At 41.0% G+C, this 17,333-nt stretch overlaps 1 protein-coding gene across 2 annotated transcripts in view; it reads left to right on the forward strand.

Annotated features, from left to right (window-relative positions):
- The window catches only part of LOC101175079 (cadherin-4), a 336,814-nt gene extending 321,242 nt beyond the window's left edge, over positions 1-15,572 (forward strand). For both annotated transcript variants that reach the window (XM_023957138.2, XM_078950415.1), the window contains 5 exons: positions 7,019-7,258; positions 8,064-8,300; positions 8,825-8,964; positions 9,044-9,208; positions 11,576-15,572. In XM_023957138.2, coding sequence (XP_023812906.2) covers positions 7,019-7,258; positions 8,064-8,300; positions 8,825-8,964; positions 9,044-9,208; positions 11,576-11,782 — 989 coding nt within the window. In that variant the 3' untranslated portion in view covers positions 11,783-15,572. The remainder of the gene's footprint in view (positions 1-7,018; positions 7,259-8,063; positions 8,301-8,824; positions 8,965-9,043; positions 9,209-11,575) is intronic.
- The last annotated feature ends 1,761 nt before the right edge of the window (positions 15,573-17,333 follow it).

Genomic DNA, 17,333 nt, shown 5'->3' on the forward strand with positions numbered 1-17,333 from the left:
AGTTTTGAAGTGCATTTGTAGTTATACAAACACGACGCTAAGCAATTGAACCTGCGCTGATTTGGTAGTGATGTACGCGTGGAGAAATAAATAATTGTGGTTTGCGTCCGACTGGAAATGTACGACACGTCTTTTATATATCGGAATAGAGATAAGAGATCTGCACCTCTTTAACTTTTCGAATCAAGACTCTTACAACTGCAGGAATATCTACTAGTTTCAGAGAGTGACGGACCTGTCTAAACACTGTATGCTAAAAGCACGTTCAAAAACCCGTGTTCTTGCACACATGCCTGTTGTGTACGTAACTTGACACTGGACAAGTGTGTTTTGTTCAGACAGTCGCAGTGCTCCTAGGCTCAGGAGCAGCTCTTTAGGGTGTCTGGATTTGTGTGTTTCCATCACTCTGACTGACTTCAGAAACATTGTGTGGGCGTTTCTAAAGTGCCAGCCGTCATGAGAAGGATTATGGTAAGAAGTACTTTGAGACAGTGAGGATAGTAGGGAAGGATATAAAGAGCCACTAACAGCAATATTCAGAAGCATACTTTTGATGTTTCCCACCCACCCCTCACTGTCTTCCATGCACACACACAACAAACACACACACAGGCGTCTGCACCTCAACAACAATCAAACCCATTTGGCACTTTTCTCTTTCAAAGCAATCATGCTATTGTCTATTTTGTGCGTGCGGTCTTCAAACAGCATATGGAAGGCTGCTTGGGTATTTCACCGTTCCTTACATCTCACATCCACCATCAAGAAGTAATACAAATCCTTTTGAGGAATTTACACAAACATAATTATTTATTTAGCTGGTTAAAGCCCACATAATTCTCCTATCAGCCGTGGCAAGCTGCTTCCACATGTCCCCAATACATGGCTGGGATTAACAGACCAATAGAACAGGAGAGAGAAATGTGTGTGATACACACACGATGAACCTGTTTGAATGTGAACCACAAGTGTTTGTGGTTCTTCATGTATATTTTCCTCAAATGCTGTCGTCATGAAAGCGAACAATCGCAAGTTTTCACAATGAAGCTTTTGAAACATGATTCATCAGACAGAAACTCATGGAAAACACTTCAGATGGAAGGCTGTTGTTTTACCAAGTATGTGACCTTAACTTACTTATTGGGTCTACTTCTTTGTTTTCGTTTAGACAACTAGTCATATAGAAGTTTAATCAAATAGAGAAAGCAGCAAGCTGGGACCCCGTTTTAAGTGGACAGATAAATTATTAAATCTTTAGACAAAAAGCAAATCTCTGGTAAAGAAGAAAAGACTGTGAAATCTCACATAAAAGACAGACAGCCCTTTGAAAAAGTGGAGTTAATGTAACCAAGCCAGAGAAAATGGAAACTTTATAACTCATATTTTTCCTACTTCAGCTTTTGGAAATTTCTTTACACTTTTTTTTTTCTTTGTCAGATTCAAAGATGTATCATCTTTTTATCACACTTAATAGCCAAACGTATAAGGGTTGAATCTTTTTCTAAAAGACTGTTGAACATGTCGGACTAAATTATAGATGCAATGCTTTCCCAATATTCAGTTCAAACCCCGATTTTTGAGTCATAGTTTTGTTTTGGTTCAATTTGTGTGTTACAAAATACCAACAAAAAAGTTTTAAAAAATCACATTATTTCATTTGCTAATATCCAAGTAGGAATAAATAAAACTTTAAGTTATCTTATATTTAGGCTGGTGTAATGTAATAAAACAACAGATAATAAATCCTTCTTAAACTGAAGACAAAACGTGTTTGACACTTGAAGTAAAAAAACGAGTATGCAGTAAAGATGGAACAAGACACTGTCCCCACAATTCACTTCAATGGTGTTACATATGGTTCGGTTTTAAACTGAATTTCATTCCAATTTTAAATTGTTGTTTTTGGGGGTAAAATACAGATAGATAATAATAAAGACAGAACACATTTCTTTTTATTAGTTAAATGTCCGGCCAAAATATGTCATTAAATAATATAAAATATTTACCAAATACCTTTGTGATAATGCGAAAGGAACCTGGGTTTATTTTATTTATGTTTTATTTTTTTTCTGTTAGAATTTTTGATTTGTGATTCAGAACTTAAGAATAATTCAGTTAAAAACATTGATCAAGTTTTTCAAATAATGCACAAAGACATTGAATGCACCGTTTTCTTTTTGTTGTCTCCTGCTTTGTTTTGTTGGTTTGAAATGGAATTTTATCATGTTTTTCACTTCTTTACTGCAAATCCGCTCTTTGCGGAGAATTCTTTTTGTTTTTTGTTTTTTTATTAAATGAATTACACGTCTTACAATCTTGAAACAACATTCATTCATTTTCAAGTCCTGTTTTTGTCCCTTTTGGGGTCACAGGGCTGCTGGAGCTTATCCTGGCCACTCATGGGCAAAAGCAGGACACATCCTGGACAGGTCTCCAATCTGTCACTTGTGCTGCTTTAACCTCTAGAAGACTCATCAAGATCGCTGCAGGATTTGATGTTGATTTAAACTGTTCCACTTAAATGCAGTACATTTTAAAATTATGTTAAACCAAATTGCTCAGATTTTTAATACTTTTAAAAAACCTAAATTGAGGGATAACGGTAATTACTTTGGCATTTAAAAAGTTTTCTTAAAACAGCTTGAAACAGTAACAGTTATAGTCCCCAGTACAAAAAAAGTTTTTGTGAACAATGTCAGCTTAAAATGATGCCAAAGCAAACTGCTTTTTAATTTGATTTTAACAAAAATATTCAGAATTGTCAAAAACTTTTATTAACACTAAAATGGTTAAATCCTTAACTGTTTAAGTTGCCAGTTAACTGTTGTTTTTTCTCGCGATACATGGGGGGGATTCTGGCCCCATTGCGGCCAGGTCCTCTTGGATAGACGTGCAGACTGTGTCACCTTAGCCCGTCCCTAAAGTATTTTTCACATATCTTGTGGCAAGGTTCTTGCTCTGTTGCCATAACTAATTGGTAGATCTGTAAACTTTGCATTAATCTTTCTAAATGAAATTGCCCGTATCTGATTCTAGAGATCTCCCCGGTGAACCGCCACCTTAACGTGGTGGGGGAGTTTGAGAGCTCGAGTGATCCCAGGAGCTAAGCTGTCCGGGGCTTAAGCCCTTGGTAGGGTCTCCCTCATGGCAGACAGGTCGTGGGTGACGAGTCAGACAAAGAGCAGTTCAGAACCCCCTGATGAAAGGAAAGAACAAGGACGTCACCTGGATTGGCGTCACCGGGGCCCCACTCTGGAGCCAGGCCTGGGGTTGGGGCTCACAGGCGAGCGCCTGGTGACCGGGGCTCTTCCCACGGGCCCCGGTCGAGCCCAGCCCGAAGGCGCGACGTGGGACCACTCTCCTATGGGCCCACCACCCGTACCTCAAAAGGGGCCGGTGCAATGTGGTTTGGGTGGCAGTCAAGGGCGGGTGGCTCGGCGGCCCAAACCCCGGTCATGAAACTTGGCTTTCGTTAGGTAGTTTGCCATCTCTCGGTAGGTGGAGTGTCCTTGCCCCATGTGGAGGAATTTGAATAGCTTGGGGTCTTGTTCACGAGCGAGGGAAGACCGGAGTGTGAGATTGACAGGCGGATCGTCCGTAGTTATGCGGTCGCTGTATCGGTCCGTTGTGGTAAAGAGAAAGCTGAGCCAAAAAGCGAAGCTCTCAATTTAACGGTCGATCTTCGTTCCAACACTCACCTATGGTGACCAAAAGAACGAGGTCCCGAACACAAGCGGCTGAAATGAGCTTCTTCCGCAGGGTGGCTGGGCGCTCCCTTAGAGATAGGGTGAGAAGCTTGGTAACCCGCGGATAGCTTGGAGTAGAACCATTTCTCCTCCACATCGAAAGGAGCCAGTTGAGCTGGCTCGGGGATCTAGTCCGGATGCCTCCTGGACACCTCCCTGGAGAGGTGTTCTGGGCATGTCCCACTGGGTGGAGGCCCCGGGGAAGACCCAGGACACGATGGAGAGACTATGTCTCTCGGCTGGCCTGGGAACGCCTCGGGGTCCCCCCAGAGGAGCTGGAGGAAGTGGCTGGGGCATGGGAAGTCTGGGCATCTCTGCTTAGACTGCTGATCCGGTCCCGGAAAAGCGGAGGAAGATGGATGGATGATTCTAGAGACAGACCCTGGGGTTGCTACAGTTCATGCAATGGCAGCAGCTCAGGCATGACAGGGAAATGATTTGTAATTGGAGGCGGCAATGGGTCATCCCCCGGCACACACTCAATAAACACCCCAGAGCCCTATCCTACCATAAGCTCTATTCTTTTAGACTTTGCTTTGCTCCATCTTTCCGCTGCAGATAATCATTCATGCGTAGGGTCCTCAGATCAGCCATCTAGCTTCCTCATTTTGTTAAAAGCATCTACTCTTTACTCACATCTCTATAAGTGCTGTTGCTGAAAGTCTGTCACCATGTTCAATCAATGCAGCCACTCAAGAACTGTGTCAGCAGATGAGGTGCGAGTGTGTCTGTGCGCAGCCATGCATGGTATGAGTGAGAACCTGACAGAATTGTTGCTGAAACTGTAGCGTCTTGGGCAAACATCAAGGATCACCAGAGAAAACGCCTTCAGTTGCCTCAGCAGAGGTTTCTAAATGTGGTCTTAGGTCAAATATGAAGCCGGTTATCCAGAGTTTCTAAGAATAACCAATGATCATTGTCTCATGTTGTTTTTAAAAGGTTGAACAGATGCAATGCTGAAATCTCTTTGCCTTTTTTTGGTTTTTACGTTAACTTTCCAGCGAATTGCTGTAATTCATGTCTGTATTTGGCTTTACAGCAGATGCCCGCCTTAAACCCAACCCTCTGCATTTACCTGGACATGGAAATTCTGCTCCCACTTGGTTGGCTTGTGGTTGGTGCCAGGTGGTCTACTCCTTTGATTATGATGTTTGCAGATGACACTGTGATCTGTAGTGAGAGCAGGGAGCAGGTACATCTTGACAAGTGGAGGTATCATCTGGAACGGAGATGAAGCAATGTTGGCCGCAGCAAAACAGAGTATCTGTCTGTAAATGAGAGAGACTCCAGTGGAATGGTGAGGTTTTAGGGAGCAGAAGTGAAGCAACTTTAAGTACTTTGGGTCAACAGTTCAGAGCAAAACAGAGTGTAGAAAAGAAATGAAGAGGGGTGTGCAAGAAAGTCGAATGAAAGTTTTTAGCTGTGACAGTTGAGTGTCAGCAAGATTAAAAGGAAAGGTGTAGAAGACTGTGGTGAGAGCAGCCATGTTGTTGGTTTAGAGACAGTGGTTCTGAGAAATAAGGCAGGAGGCAGAACTGGTGGTAGCAGAGATGAAAATGTCGAGGTTCTCTTTGGGAGTGGTGAGGAAAGATACAGAGGGACACACAGACTTTTGGAAATAAAGACAATTGAAATGATTTGGACTGATGAGGAAAACTGATTATGTTGATGAAATGAGGTTGGAGCTACCAAGAAGGAAGCCGAAAGGAAGACCAAATAGGAGATTTATGGATGTAGTGGAGGGCATGAGGGTGTATGGTGTAACGGAGGAGGATAGAGTTAGATGGAGGCAGATGATTTGCTGTGGTGATCTCTAAAGAGCGCAACCAAAAGACAAAGAAAAAGTCCCCAAGTGGTCTCCCATTCAAAGACAGAATAGAATGACCTTGCTTAGCTTCTAAGGTCAGACCAGGCACTGTCATACCTGAAATCTTCCACCTGCTTAGAAGACTGAGGAAATACACAGCATATATCTAGCAGGTCGTTGAAGGATCTCAATGTTGCACTTTAAAATAAATGGTTTCTATCAGGGAGGCAATAAAGATGATCTTTGCCAAAAACGGTTTACAGGTTTTGGTTTCTACGGTGGCCCTGAAGTACAAATCGATTAACAAAAAAGTGAAACAAATGATAATTAAAAAAAAAAAAACGTTGCATTATAGAAAGAAAGCCAAATTTTAGAAACCAAAACACAATAAAAAAGGGACAAAATGAAAATGAAACATTTCAGAAATTGAAAGTATTTTTCAGAAATGAAACGTTACAAAATGAAACACAATAAGAAACCAGAAAAAGTAGCTACTATGAGACATAACTGATTGGATGATGACAGTTGAGTTTTTCTGAATTCGTCTTCAATGTTTGGATACTAATAAAAGCTTTATGATCAATACCGAGCAAATCTAGTATCGCTTCATGCCAAATAGCCTCCAGTTAAAATAAAAGACAACGGTTATTTTCCAATCAGCAATGTCCCATATCATCTACCTTTTCTAGCCTCTTCTTTTGTTTCATTTCTTTACCAATTCATTTTGATCTCGAAATTACGTTTGTTTTCCAAAACGTTTTTTATTCTTTTTTACAGAAACCAGGAAAGGTTGGAACTCTTGTTTGTTTTGCTTTTTAAAATGTCGTTGTGATCTTTAATATGGGTGTTTGTTGATTTGCACTTCAGGGCCACCGTAGTGTTCCTATTTAGGCTGAATTAAACATTCTGTGTGTGGCATTGGAATAGTCTTGTTTAATATTATCGCCTTATTGACCTTTGAAAAAAGAAAATCCAACTAAAACTGAGCCAAACCGCTTTATGTTAGCGATCCTACAGAACTCCCACGCTCAGTTGTGGATAGAGCCAGACAAGGGCCTGTTTTACTGTATTACAGTCATCATTAGTGTACCTTGGCCGTCTCAAGGCGATCAGATGTGCTCTGCCTTCATCCAGATCAACTGTGATTGCTTCCATTTAGCTGTAAGGCCGAATGGCGACCCGAACAACACTGCTGTCACAAGGATTTATATCAAAAGTTTCAATTCTCCTCGAGCTCTGCAGCGCGCCTACTTTACAAGGATTATTGCAAATGAACAGTGCTCATTTCACCTTTTGAAAAAAAAAATCTTTTTTATCCCCTTTTAATATTTTTCACTCTTCTGTCAGCCTTCAGCTCATCTCACTTTCCGTCTCAGTCGTCCCTTCGCCTCCATGTATCTTCTCTTATCATCTGTTCCCTCTGTCATCGATTTTTTTCCTCTTTTTTCTCTCTTTTCGCTCCCAGGCTCTCCTGAAGCCAGCGGCACAGGCACTCTGCAGATCTCTCTGATAGATATTAATGACAACCCCCCAGCACTCGTTCCCAGGGAGTCTCAGATCTGCGAGAGGATGAACAAGAATGTCAACGGTGTCAACATCACCGCCGCAGATGCTGACACAGACCCAAACGCCGGACCTTTTGTCTTTGAGCTGCCCAACTACCCCACCAGCATCCGACGCAACTGGACCATTTCACGGATAAGTGGTGAGGGGGGGTTGGGCTGAAAAGTTTGAATCTGTTCTGCAGCTACTTTCATACATTTTTTTTGTTAAAGGGAGCAAATCCTGCTATTGTTATCACATTTGTATTCGTTAACTTGAAAAGCAAAGTCAAAAATTAGAATCAAATGTTTGTTTTTCTGCTTTCGTTGACTTTCGTCAATTTGCTTTAGGCAGTTGCAACACCAACTTTCCTTTTAAATGAAAACTTTCAGGTATTTTACATATAAACTTAAGTTCCAAGAGGCTAATCCATTACAAATTTACTGAAAAACTGTTCAGTTGTGACTTTTAGACCCAAAAAAACAAAATATTTCCTTTCAGTTTATTTTGTTTAATTTTTCATTCAATTATTTTTCTTACTTTTTAAAATATAAAATATAAGCAATTAGCAATACAATGAACCACAGAATAAGAAGCTTAAATAAGTATATAAGATTTATAAAATTCTAGCTTAGTCAAATAAAACAGCAGAGTTTTAAAGGTCGACTTAAAACACAGTAAAGAAGTCTTTCTGGTAATGAAGGGAGAAAAAATGTTGGAGCTGCGACAGAAAAAGTACGTTCCTCTCTAAGCTTAAACCGTTTTCAGAAGTTTGAAGTCACAGAAAAAAGTAGAACATGCAGATAATAAAGCTTTAAAAATGCTTAAAGTTGGTAATATGTTGGGTGGTGTGTATATTTCAAACACAAAAAATTTAAATTTTCACATCCAACAATATTCTGCAAGAATCTTTTTTTTTCTTTTTAATAAAAAAAAGTGGTTAAACTTTTTCTTTTCCTTGTGCACAGGTGATTATGCGCGTCTGGCTCTGAGATACCAAGTCTATTTAAAGCCAGGAATGTACGAGGTACCCATAGTCGTGTCCGACTCGGGTAACCCCCCCTTGTCTAACCGCTCAGTCATCAAAGTGAAGGTTTGTCCGTGCGATGAACACGGAGACTGCACCACTCTGGGAGCCGTGGTCGCCGCTGGTCTGGGAACCGGAGCCATCATCTCCATCCTCATCTGCATCATCATACTGCTCTGTGAGTGTTTTGTTCTGAATCAACTTCCTACCATTGCCTTCCTATATAAAGATGGAGGTTGTCAATATCTTAAAAAATGTTTGTCTGTGTGACAAAAAACTCAAAAATATCATAAAGTATTTGTAAATCGGCATTATCAAAGAAGGATTTGTTATAACAAAAACCGCTTTGATATTTAGCACCATGCCTCTTCCAGCTGTTGGTACATGTATAGTATCATTGTCACGTGATGACGCTGACATCCTTTGATGTTTTCTGATATTTAGAAAACTACACTCCTACAACACAGAACTAGATATTGAGCATGGTGAACTTAACTTGATAAATAAATCATGTCCACATTTGGGGCCCAACATCGGCTGTGCCTCGCTGCAGTCCCCGGGCGAGGCTGCGGACCTGGCCGCATTAGCGAGTAAAGATGAGGCAGTTGCCTGTGTTTTTTTTTTTTTTTTGTTTGTTTCCTTTTGTTGCTGTTGTAGCACAACGTGCTGCTTTGTGAGACTCACGTGTGCGTCCCCCTGCAGGTATGGTGCTGCTGTTTGTGGTGTGGATCAAGCGCAGAGAGAAGGAAAGGCAGACGAAGCAGCTGCTCATCGACCCCGAAGACGACGTGAGGGACAACATCCTCAAATACGACGAGGAGGGAGGAGGAGAGGAAGATCAGGTAAGGCTGGAGAGATCCAGTCGTTTCACGCACCACTCCTCTTTGCTGAGATGTATTTTCCTGTGTTGGGCGTGGGCAGGACTACGACTTGAGCCAGCTGCAGCAGCCTGACTCCTTAGACCACATCATCAGCAAGCCGCCAGGTGTCCGCCGAGTGGATGAGCGTCCCATCATCCCTGAATCACAGTACCCCATCAGACCTGTCGTGCCCCACCCTGGAGACATCGGGGACTTCATCCACGAGGTAAACGTAGAAAAGGAGCGGCGGTTGCAGACGGAAAGCCTCAGCAGTCACATGAGCTCACCGTTTGCTGGCCCCTCACCTTCACTTCCCGTCTGTCTGACATTTAATGTGATTACAGGGTTTCTGGATGCTCTTTAATATGTTTACTCCTGCATGGAGGTGGCAGTGTTGGCTTTTGCTTTACTAAGCCACTGTCACTTTTTCCTCCAAACAAATACACACACCTCATACCCACGCATGCAACTTTGACATCAGTAAACTGATGCAAGAAAAATGCTGATTGACAGACTTGTGACAACACGTTTACAGTGGAGAGGTGTTGGCAGCTGTTCAGCTTTGATCCATCCAGCCTGGAGTTTCACTTTGACTCACACAAACATACACACACACACACACAGGCACACACACTCACCTGATCTTGCTCCAGCAGCCTGCTTAAACACAAACAGAGAATGTTGAGGTTTTGCTGCACACTGCTTCCACCAGCGCTTTTTAAGTTTGCCACCATCCATCATTCCACTGAAGTCAGAAAGACCTGCTGCTGTTTTTTGATGCTAATTTTCCATCCTTAGAAATTCATGTGTGATTACTATGAATTTAAATAATTTAAAAAAAAAAAAAAAAAAATTCCGGTTACATTCAACTACCACAAACAATCAATAATCATAAATAACGTTGTATCATTGAAATCTTTTTTATCAATTATTCCTTTTTTTTTGTTTTATCCAAACACACAATCCCCCCCCCAACAGAACCAGTCCACCCTAAAAAGCACAAAGTAAAACGTTTTTTGTCCATGTCCATTAATTCATCCAGGTAAAGAAAAAAAAGTGTATTTATGATAAATATGTTTAAAGGTGCTCCGCAAAAAGAGAAATAAAGGAAAATCTTACATCTCACCCAGAACTGGCTTCGACTGTTTGTCAGAAGTGCGTTCAAGACGCCAGCAGGTGAACTCCTGTTTACGCTCCCCTATCTTTAAACTGATCCCCAAAAGCCTCAATTTTCTAGTTCAGTCAGTGAAGGAGGAGAGGATGAAGGGTTTGTTTTTGTTTTTTGTGGGAGGGCACCTAGCTGCACACTAAATGGCGCCTGAAATCCTCGGCCGGAAGCCGATATTTTCGCTAACATGTTTTAATTTTAAATTAAATGCGGTGATTGATTGTTGAGCCTTTGAAGACAGAGGGCAGTGCTAAAATTTTTGATTACTGCTTTTGGATTAAAGTTTGCATTTGAAAAAACATTTTAAAAGCATAAGACTTTCTGAAGACTCACTCCGATCATTATTTGATCTGTTTTAAAGGCGTTTTTAAAGTGCGGTCTGCTATTTATGATGATGCCATTTTTAGCCAAATTCAAAAAAACTGTTTCGTTATCTAGGACATAGTTTCTCCAGTGTGGCAGGAATTCATTTAAAGTTCACCTCTGAGTTGTAGGTGGGGCCGTTGGTGCGGTTCAACCCTGCCCTTCTTCCCCTTCCTGTTGCCGAGAGCTCTCTATTTACACTCTTTCGCGCTAGCTTACAGCCCCTCACACCCACAACCAAACAATAGCGATTAAAGAAAAATGTTGCCCAGCCAGTCTAATCTTAATTTTCTTTATATGTGTTCTCCATCATGGGACAAAGACCACAAAACCATGTTAAAAACACTATTTTCATTGAATTGGCTCTTTAAATAGCCTTCCGGTTATTTTTTTGAATGTTCTAATGTTTAATCGTTACTGGTGCTACTTTTAGCTGTGACTACAAAATAAGACAGCCAAAGTGTGGACAGCAGTAAATAACTAAAACCTGTAAAAGGTTGCAAAGAGCTGTCCTTCCATTGTTTTTTAGGATCATCTCATAATGTGCCTCGGCAGTAAATGTCTTTAGACTTCTGCAGCAATCAAAATGAATTAATAAAAGTGGAGCCGGTCATAATTCATCCCCGCAGTACGTTTGCCGCTGTGTCATCCTCAAATTGAATTACAACGATTGTAAAGTACGGAATAATGGCCCAACTGATGAAACATTGGATGCTTTGATTTATTTTATTTGTTTCTCCCCACTTTCTTTTTTTTATGGAAGACAATTCTCTCAAAATTGCCAAAGGAAAAATGTCAACACTTAGGACATCTCTCTTGTAATTTCTCCATTGAGTCTCTTGCTGGGCCTCCTCTGTTATGAATGTATTTGTGCTCCTCTCCTGTGAGTGTGCGTTGCTATGCCGACATGCCCTCATTGTTCCCCAGCTGTCTCCTCTGACAGGTAGGATTTGCTTCGGTGTACCTGGGTGGATTTTGTTTAACAACTTGTTGCTCTCCGGTCAGCGGCGGACAGCAAACATGTAATTTCACCTGTTTCCTGCTCTGTCTTTTCCTTTGCAGGGTCTGAGGGCAGCAGACAACGACCCCACAGCGCCCCCCTATGACTCCCTGCTGGTGTTTGACTACGAGGGCAGTGGCTCCACAGCTGGCTCCGTCAGCTCCCTCAACTCATCCAGCACGGGGGACCAGGACTATGACTACCTCAACGACTGGGGCCCCCGTTTCAAGAAGCTGGCTGACATGTACGGAGGCGGGGCCGACGATTAAACAAACACGCACCCTCGTCCCGTCAGCTGGCCTGCCATGTTCCTATGACATCCCAAACAGACAATGTTTGCATCGACCGACCAATCAGAACACCCCCCACCACCACCACCACCACCACACATGACCGGTGCAGCCAAATCCGTCCTGCTCTGAGCCTGTCGACATCTCCACTGACGGCTCTCATTCACGGGTTTCTCAGTGTGCATTCTCCATCTTCTGTGCTTTTGTTTCCTTGTAGTCCGCTGTTGGATGTAAACTTAAGTACCTAAAATGTTTGCTTTTCCTTCAGTTACTTCAAAAATGTCTCGTTCTCTGTTGCTTTATTTTTTTTTTCTTTTCAAATCATTTCCTTATTTGCCCCCTCGCTCCCAGCTCTCTTTTGCCACTCCAAAGAAGCTTTGCATCTGAGCAGCTTGATTTGAGGCAAACAAAAGGGGAATAAAGAAGAACACTAACATGAAAGTCCTCCCTGCATGGAGAGGCTTAGATTTTTTTTTTTCTTAACTTCAATTACTTCGAACAGAAGCACTGTTGTTTAAAAAAGTGCCTTCAGTGGTGCGTATCCTAGCAGACTTCCCGCTATCTCAGGATTGGTTGCTTTTTTTTTCTGGGCTTGCATTCCCTCACAGAACCCCTGACCCTTTAAATTCTCCCTTTTGGTTTCTCCAGTCCTGCTGGGCTGTGGTAGCTGTGCGGAATGACAGTGCTGGTTTGATAGGGGCGGTAACATGTAAACAGACGGTACACAGGCCTTTAGTTTATAGACAAATCATCAAGTTTTCATATCTGTGCTTCTAAATTAGACTTGATTGCTGTGATCACAGCTAAACACGAGGCTGTCTGACAGAAGAAATGAATTCTGAGACTTTGTTTTTTGTGGCTTCAGTAGCAGCTGTGTTTGTTTGGAGTTTTGTGTTTGCACCTAAACTTCGAGAAAGACTTGTCACTGAATTGGAAGATTGACAAGTCACACGTGTTCCCTCTGAAGCGTTCATTATGAGTCCTGCGGGGTTTGTGTTACTCCGTTTCCCCTAAAAGATAAAATAAACACTCCAGAATCGTAGGAAACCAAATACCTATAAATTAAGAAAAGGAGGGCTGGTTTCATTGCTTCACTCAGAGTCACATTCTCTTTTTAATTCACTCCTTTGTTGACTCAAGTTTGCTCGACAACAAACTTTCAGTAAATGAGATGTCCTCGGCTCTGCCACAGAGGGGGGAACTGATCGTCAGCCAGGATCCTGGCGCTGCCAGAAAGTTTTTGATTGATCTGAAGGGAAAAGGTTTTTTTTTTTTTTTTTGCATTAAGTTTAAGAGTATTTGAAGGTAAAGTTACAGGAGCAGGGAATCTATGTACAGATCTTTGATGCAAAACATGCAAAAAAAAAAGTTGTAGTTTGTAGGCTTTTTGCTTGACAGGCGTTTTAAAAGAGCGTTTGGTTCAGACTTGCTACAAAGGAGACTTACTTATGATGTCTGTCATGGAGGGAATCTATAGGAACTTTAGTCTGCTTGGTTAAAGAGCTTATCACCAAGGACCAATAGAGGCTCCTGAATGAACAGAAAATCTTATTTTAGACTATATTCACATCAATTGAATTTCAATATGACGATCTAGAGAAGCCCAAGTGCATTCCGTTTTTTTCAGTAGTGATGTGAAAATACAATATCTCCAACAGTGGTTAATGTTAACATGACCAAGTCTTAGAAAAAAAAGGAAAATAAAGTTCATTTTTCATCAAGTAAGTTGTGACTATAAAGGCGGATGTTGTGATTTAAAGTCCCACTCCGATCATCTTTTGAACTATTTTGAAAGGGTTTATAGCAAAGATTACAGCCAAAATCAAGATATCATTTATGCAGAGTGGTAGTAGTTCATCAGAAATTTACTGTTGGGGGCAGGATTGTTGGCGTGGAGCAACCCCACCCCCTCTTCCTCTCTTTGTTACTGAGAGCTTTCTGTTTACACGCTCTCTAGCTTACAGCCCCTCACAACCCCACTCTAACATTACCGGTGGAACAAAAATGGTGAGCATTATAGGAGCAATCCAGCCGTTCAGTTTTGAGCCAGATGCCAGCTCGGACGAGGAAAACAAAGACCTACATGGATCTAGTCGTCTAGTTAAGTGTTGATTGTATTTTCTCTGTTTTCAAACAGCATTTTTCTATGCTCCTGATTCTCAACAGTTTAACTAAAGAAATGACATTTTAAGCTTAATTTTCTTTATATATGTCCTCTAATTAAAAAATTGCCACAAGAAAATGGTAAAAACACAATTTTCATCGGAGTGGATCTTTAAACATAAAAAGAATAAGACAGTGTTGTTTAAATTCACTCAAAAAGGAGTATAAATGATTCCTCCTGAAGAAGAGAAGAAAGATTCTGGTTCCATCTGACTGCTCCTTATCCTACAGGATGTCTTAAAAAAAGAAATAAACACAGCTGTTACTTTCTGCTGTCTGAGATTATATATTGGATGAGTAAACAGGGAGTATACATAAAGATTTTTTTTAATGTGTTTTTTTGCGTTTTTTTTTTTTTTTTTTTTTACCTTTTTTCCACCCATTACACCTGTTTCACAAAAAAGCCATGTGCTTTTGCTTGAATCTGTATGATTCTATTCGGGCTCACAGCCATACTGACAGCACATCAGCTTTTCAAGTCTTGCTTCATTTTTACAAGAGGGTGTCACTTGTACAGTCTAGCACACACTCACTCCTAGGCCTTACTGTATATATGTGAGTGTTCTGTAATATAGGAGCTTGTTTAGTAGTGTTTTAATTCAGACGCTGAGCTGCAGCACCCCCCGAAAGCCGTAAAAGTGTTCACCGAAAGGACAGCTTGTGCTCTCTTCAGACAGGTAAACAGGATGCGCTATACACAAACAAGACACGTACCGCTGCATCATACGTACACGTATGCTGACCCTGAATGTTGCCAGATTGAAAGTTGCATGCAGCAAAAAAGTCTGTCCCTGTACATAAGTTTGTGAGGGGAATAAAAAGGTTGATGCACTGTTTACATTTTCTTTTCTTTTTTTTAAGGCTTAAGTAAGGGGGGAAGGTTAGAAAAAAAAAAAAAAACTTCTTCCGCTGTCTATGGTGCTGGGATGCTTATGTTGGCTGTACATTGACGTCAAAGTCAAGTTTTTTCCCCCGAAGAAGCCAAACTTTTCTCCTCTTGTAATCACAACGGAAACCCATGCAGGCAGCAAACTTTTATACAAAGTTCTCCAGCTATTCAAGTCCAAGTGTACATAATGTAATATTTGCTTTAAGCTAAACAGACTGACTTAGACAAACTATTACTGTACAATTTGAGCTTTTTGCATGTGTCCTTTTTATAATTGGCAGCTGAGCTCTGTTACAGCCATCATACAACAGTTGAAGTGTCACAGCCTGCATGATGGAGGCTGGTGTCCAGAAGCTGATTCTGGTGTATCATAGTCCACACACTATCAAATTCAGACGATAAAAACAAAAAAAAACAAGCATAAAAAAGAATTGCACAGTTACCATGTCAAATAGACTTTTTTTTGTAAATTGTCAACAGCACAAATATTTTGTATTGTTGTTTGTACCATTTTGTAAAAAACAAAAAAACAAAACAAAAAAAGGGAGAGTTCTGTTGTTTCAAGCGTGTGTTTATAGTGCCACTGCAATCTTGGTTTCCAAATACCGTACAGTACATGCGCAGCCTTGCAGATCAACCTTGTAATATAGACGCTGAGCTGGAGGTTCCCTGTCAGCATCATGTGTTATAAATAAAATTTACTTCCACCTTTTAAAACAGCCTCTTGTCTGTTTTTTTTGTTTTTGTTTACCATGTGTATCTGAAATAAGTCAAATGAGACTATTGCAAAGCAATATCTCCAAATACTGTGTTCACACCGAACCCGATTCAGGCAGCTAGGTTAACCCCGCCCTCGGAAACGCACGTTCAAGTAACCACTTTCAATGTCTATGTAAATGCACTTATCCCTTGTGCTATCTTAGATGACCCCACCCTTACATTGACGTGTTCTCCCTACCATGACAAAGGTGGATAAAGGTGGAAAGATTTCATGTAATCCATGGACACCAGTAAAGATCACAAATAATTGAAGAAAAAAGGTTTAAAGCACACTGTCTAGTGGGTCTAGATTGACCCAACTCCCAATGTTAAAGTGCCTAGGATAGCACAAGGGTTACAACCCCCACTTGTTCTCATGTTTTCATATTTTTATACAAACTTAACTATAGTTACAAACTTCTCTCATCTTATCATTCTCAGCACATAAGAATAAACTCCAAACATAAAAATCACAAACCTATGCAGCTTAAGTTTTGTTGCAGGCTCTGTCATCACATCCGCCACCATCTGGTCAGCTGGACAAAATTCCAAAAGGATCTCCCCACCATTCACAGTTGACCTTAAAAAATGGTACTTGATGTCAACATTTTTACATTTTTGTATGCTTACAGGATTCTTTGCTAACTTTATAGCTCCTTGGTTGTCTTCATAGACCTTGGGTAGGGTGTACTGGTACCCATCCATGCCCTGTAGCAGTTGTACCAGGTACACACATTCCTGAGCAGTGGCAGCTAATGCCATATACTCAGCCTCACAAGTGGAGAAAGCAACTGTAGGTTGCCTTTTTGTCATCCAAGAGAGTTTAAAGGACCATTCTGGCTTAGACTGACACAATAAGCAGTTGTGCTGCGTCTGTCATTTGTGTCTGTTGCCCTGTCCGCATCACTATGTAATCCCAGTTTCACGTTTTCACATCTCCTGTAACACAGCTCCATTTTAATCGTACCTTTGATGTATCTCAGAACATGTCTGACAGTGGTCCAGTGTTCTTCTGTTGGTTCATTAAAATACTGAGACAGTTTACTTACAACACAACTCAAGTCAGGTTGTGTACATGTAGCAAGATAAATAAGGCTCCCAACTGCCTCTCAGTATTTTCTGACATCAGTTGTCTTTTCTGCAACATTTGTGTAAGTCAGTTGTAAGTCAGCTTCTGTTCACATGGGGTTCATGTAGGTTTACAATTCTGCATGTCAAACCTTTTCAGTATCTTTTTCACATGCTATTGTTTTTTTTGTCATTTTTACAATGCTATCAGTCTGGTCAAAGTCAATGCCAAAAAAAGCTTCAGTCTTCCTAAATCTTTCATTTTGAATCTCACCGTGAGCTTTTCTTTTACAACTCTCAGTGCATGTTCATTGTCACCTGCAAGGATCAAATCATCCACTCATGTGATCATAATCACCATTTTCTGTTTCCTTTGTGTAATCACAATGATCAGCTGGGTTTTGGACAAAGTTACTTTCAGTCAGATATTCATGTAATGTCTTGTTCCATTTCTGCCAGACTGCGTAACCCTTGTGCTATCCTAGGCACTTTACCATTGGGAGTTGGGTCATTTAGACCCACTAGACAGTGCTCTGAACCTTTTTTCTTCAATGATTTGTGATCTTCACTGATGTCCATGGATTACATGAAATCCTCTTCACCTTTATCCACCTTTGTCATGGTAGGGAGAACACGTCAATGTAAGGGTGG

The sequence above is a fragment of the Oryzias latipes genome, chromosome 7, assembly GCF_053564925.1.
Source record: "Oryzias latipes strain Hd-rR chromosome 7, Olatipes_Hd-rR_3.1".
Lineage (NCBI taxonomy): Eukaryota > Metazoa > Chordata > Actinopteri > Beloniformes > Adrianichthyidae > Oryzias > Oryzias latipes.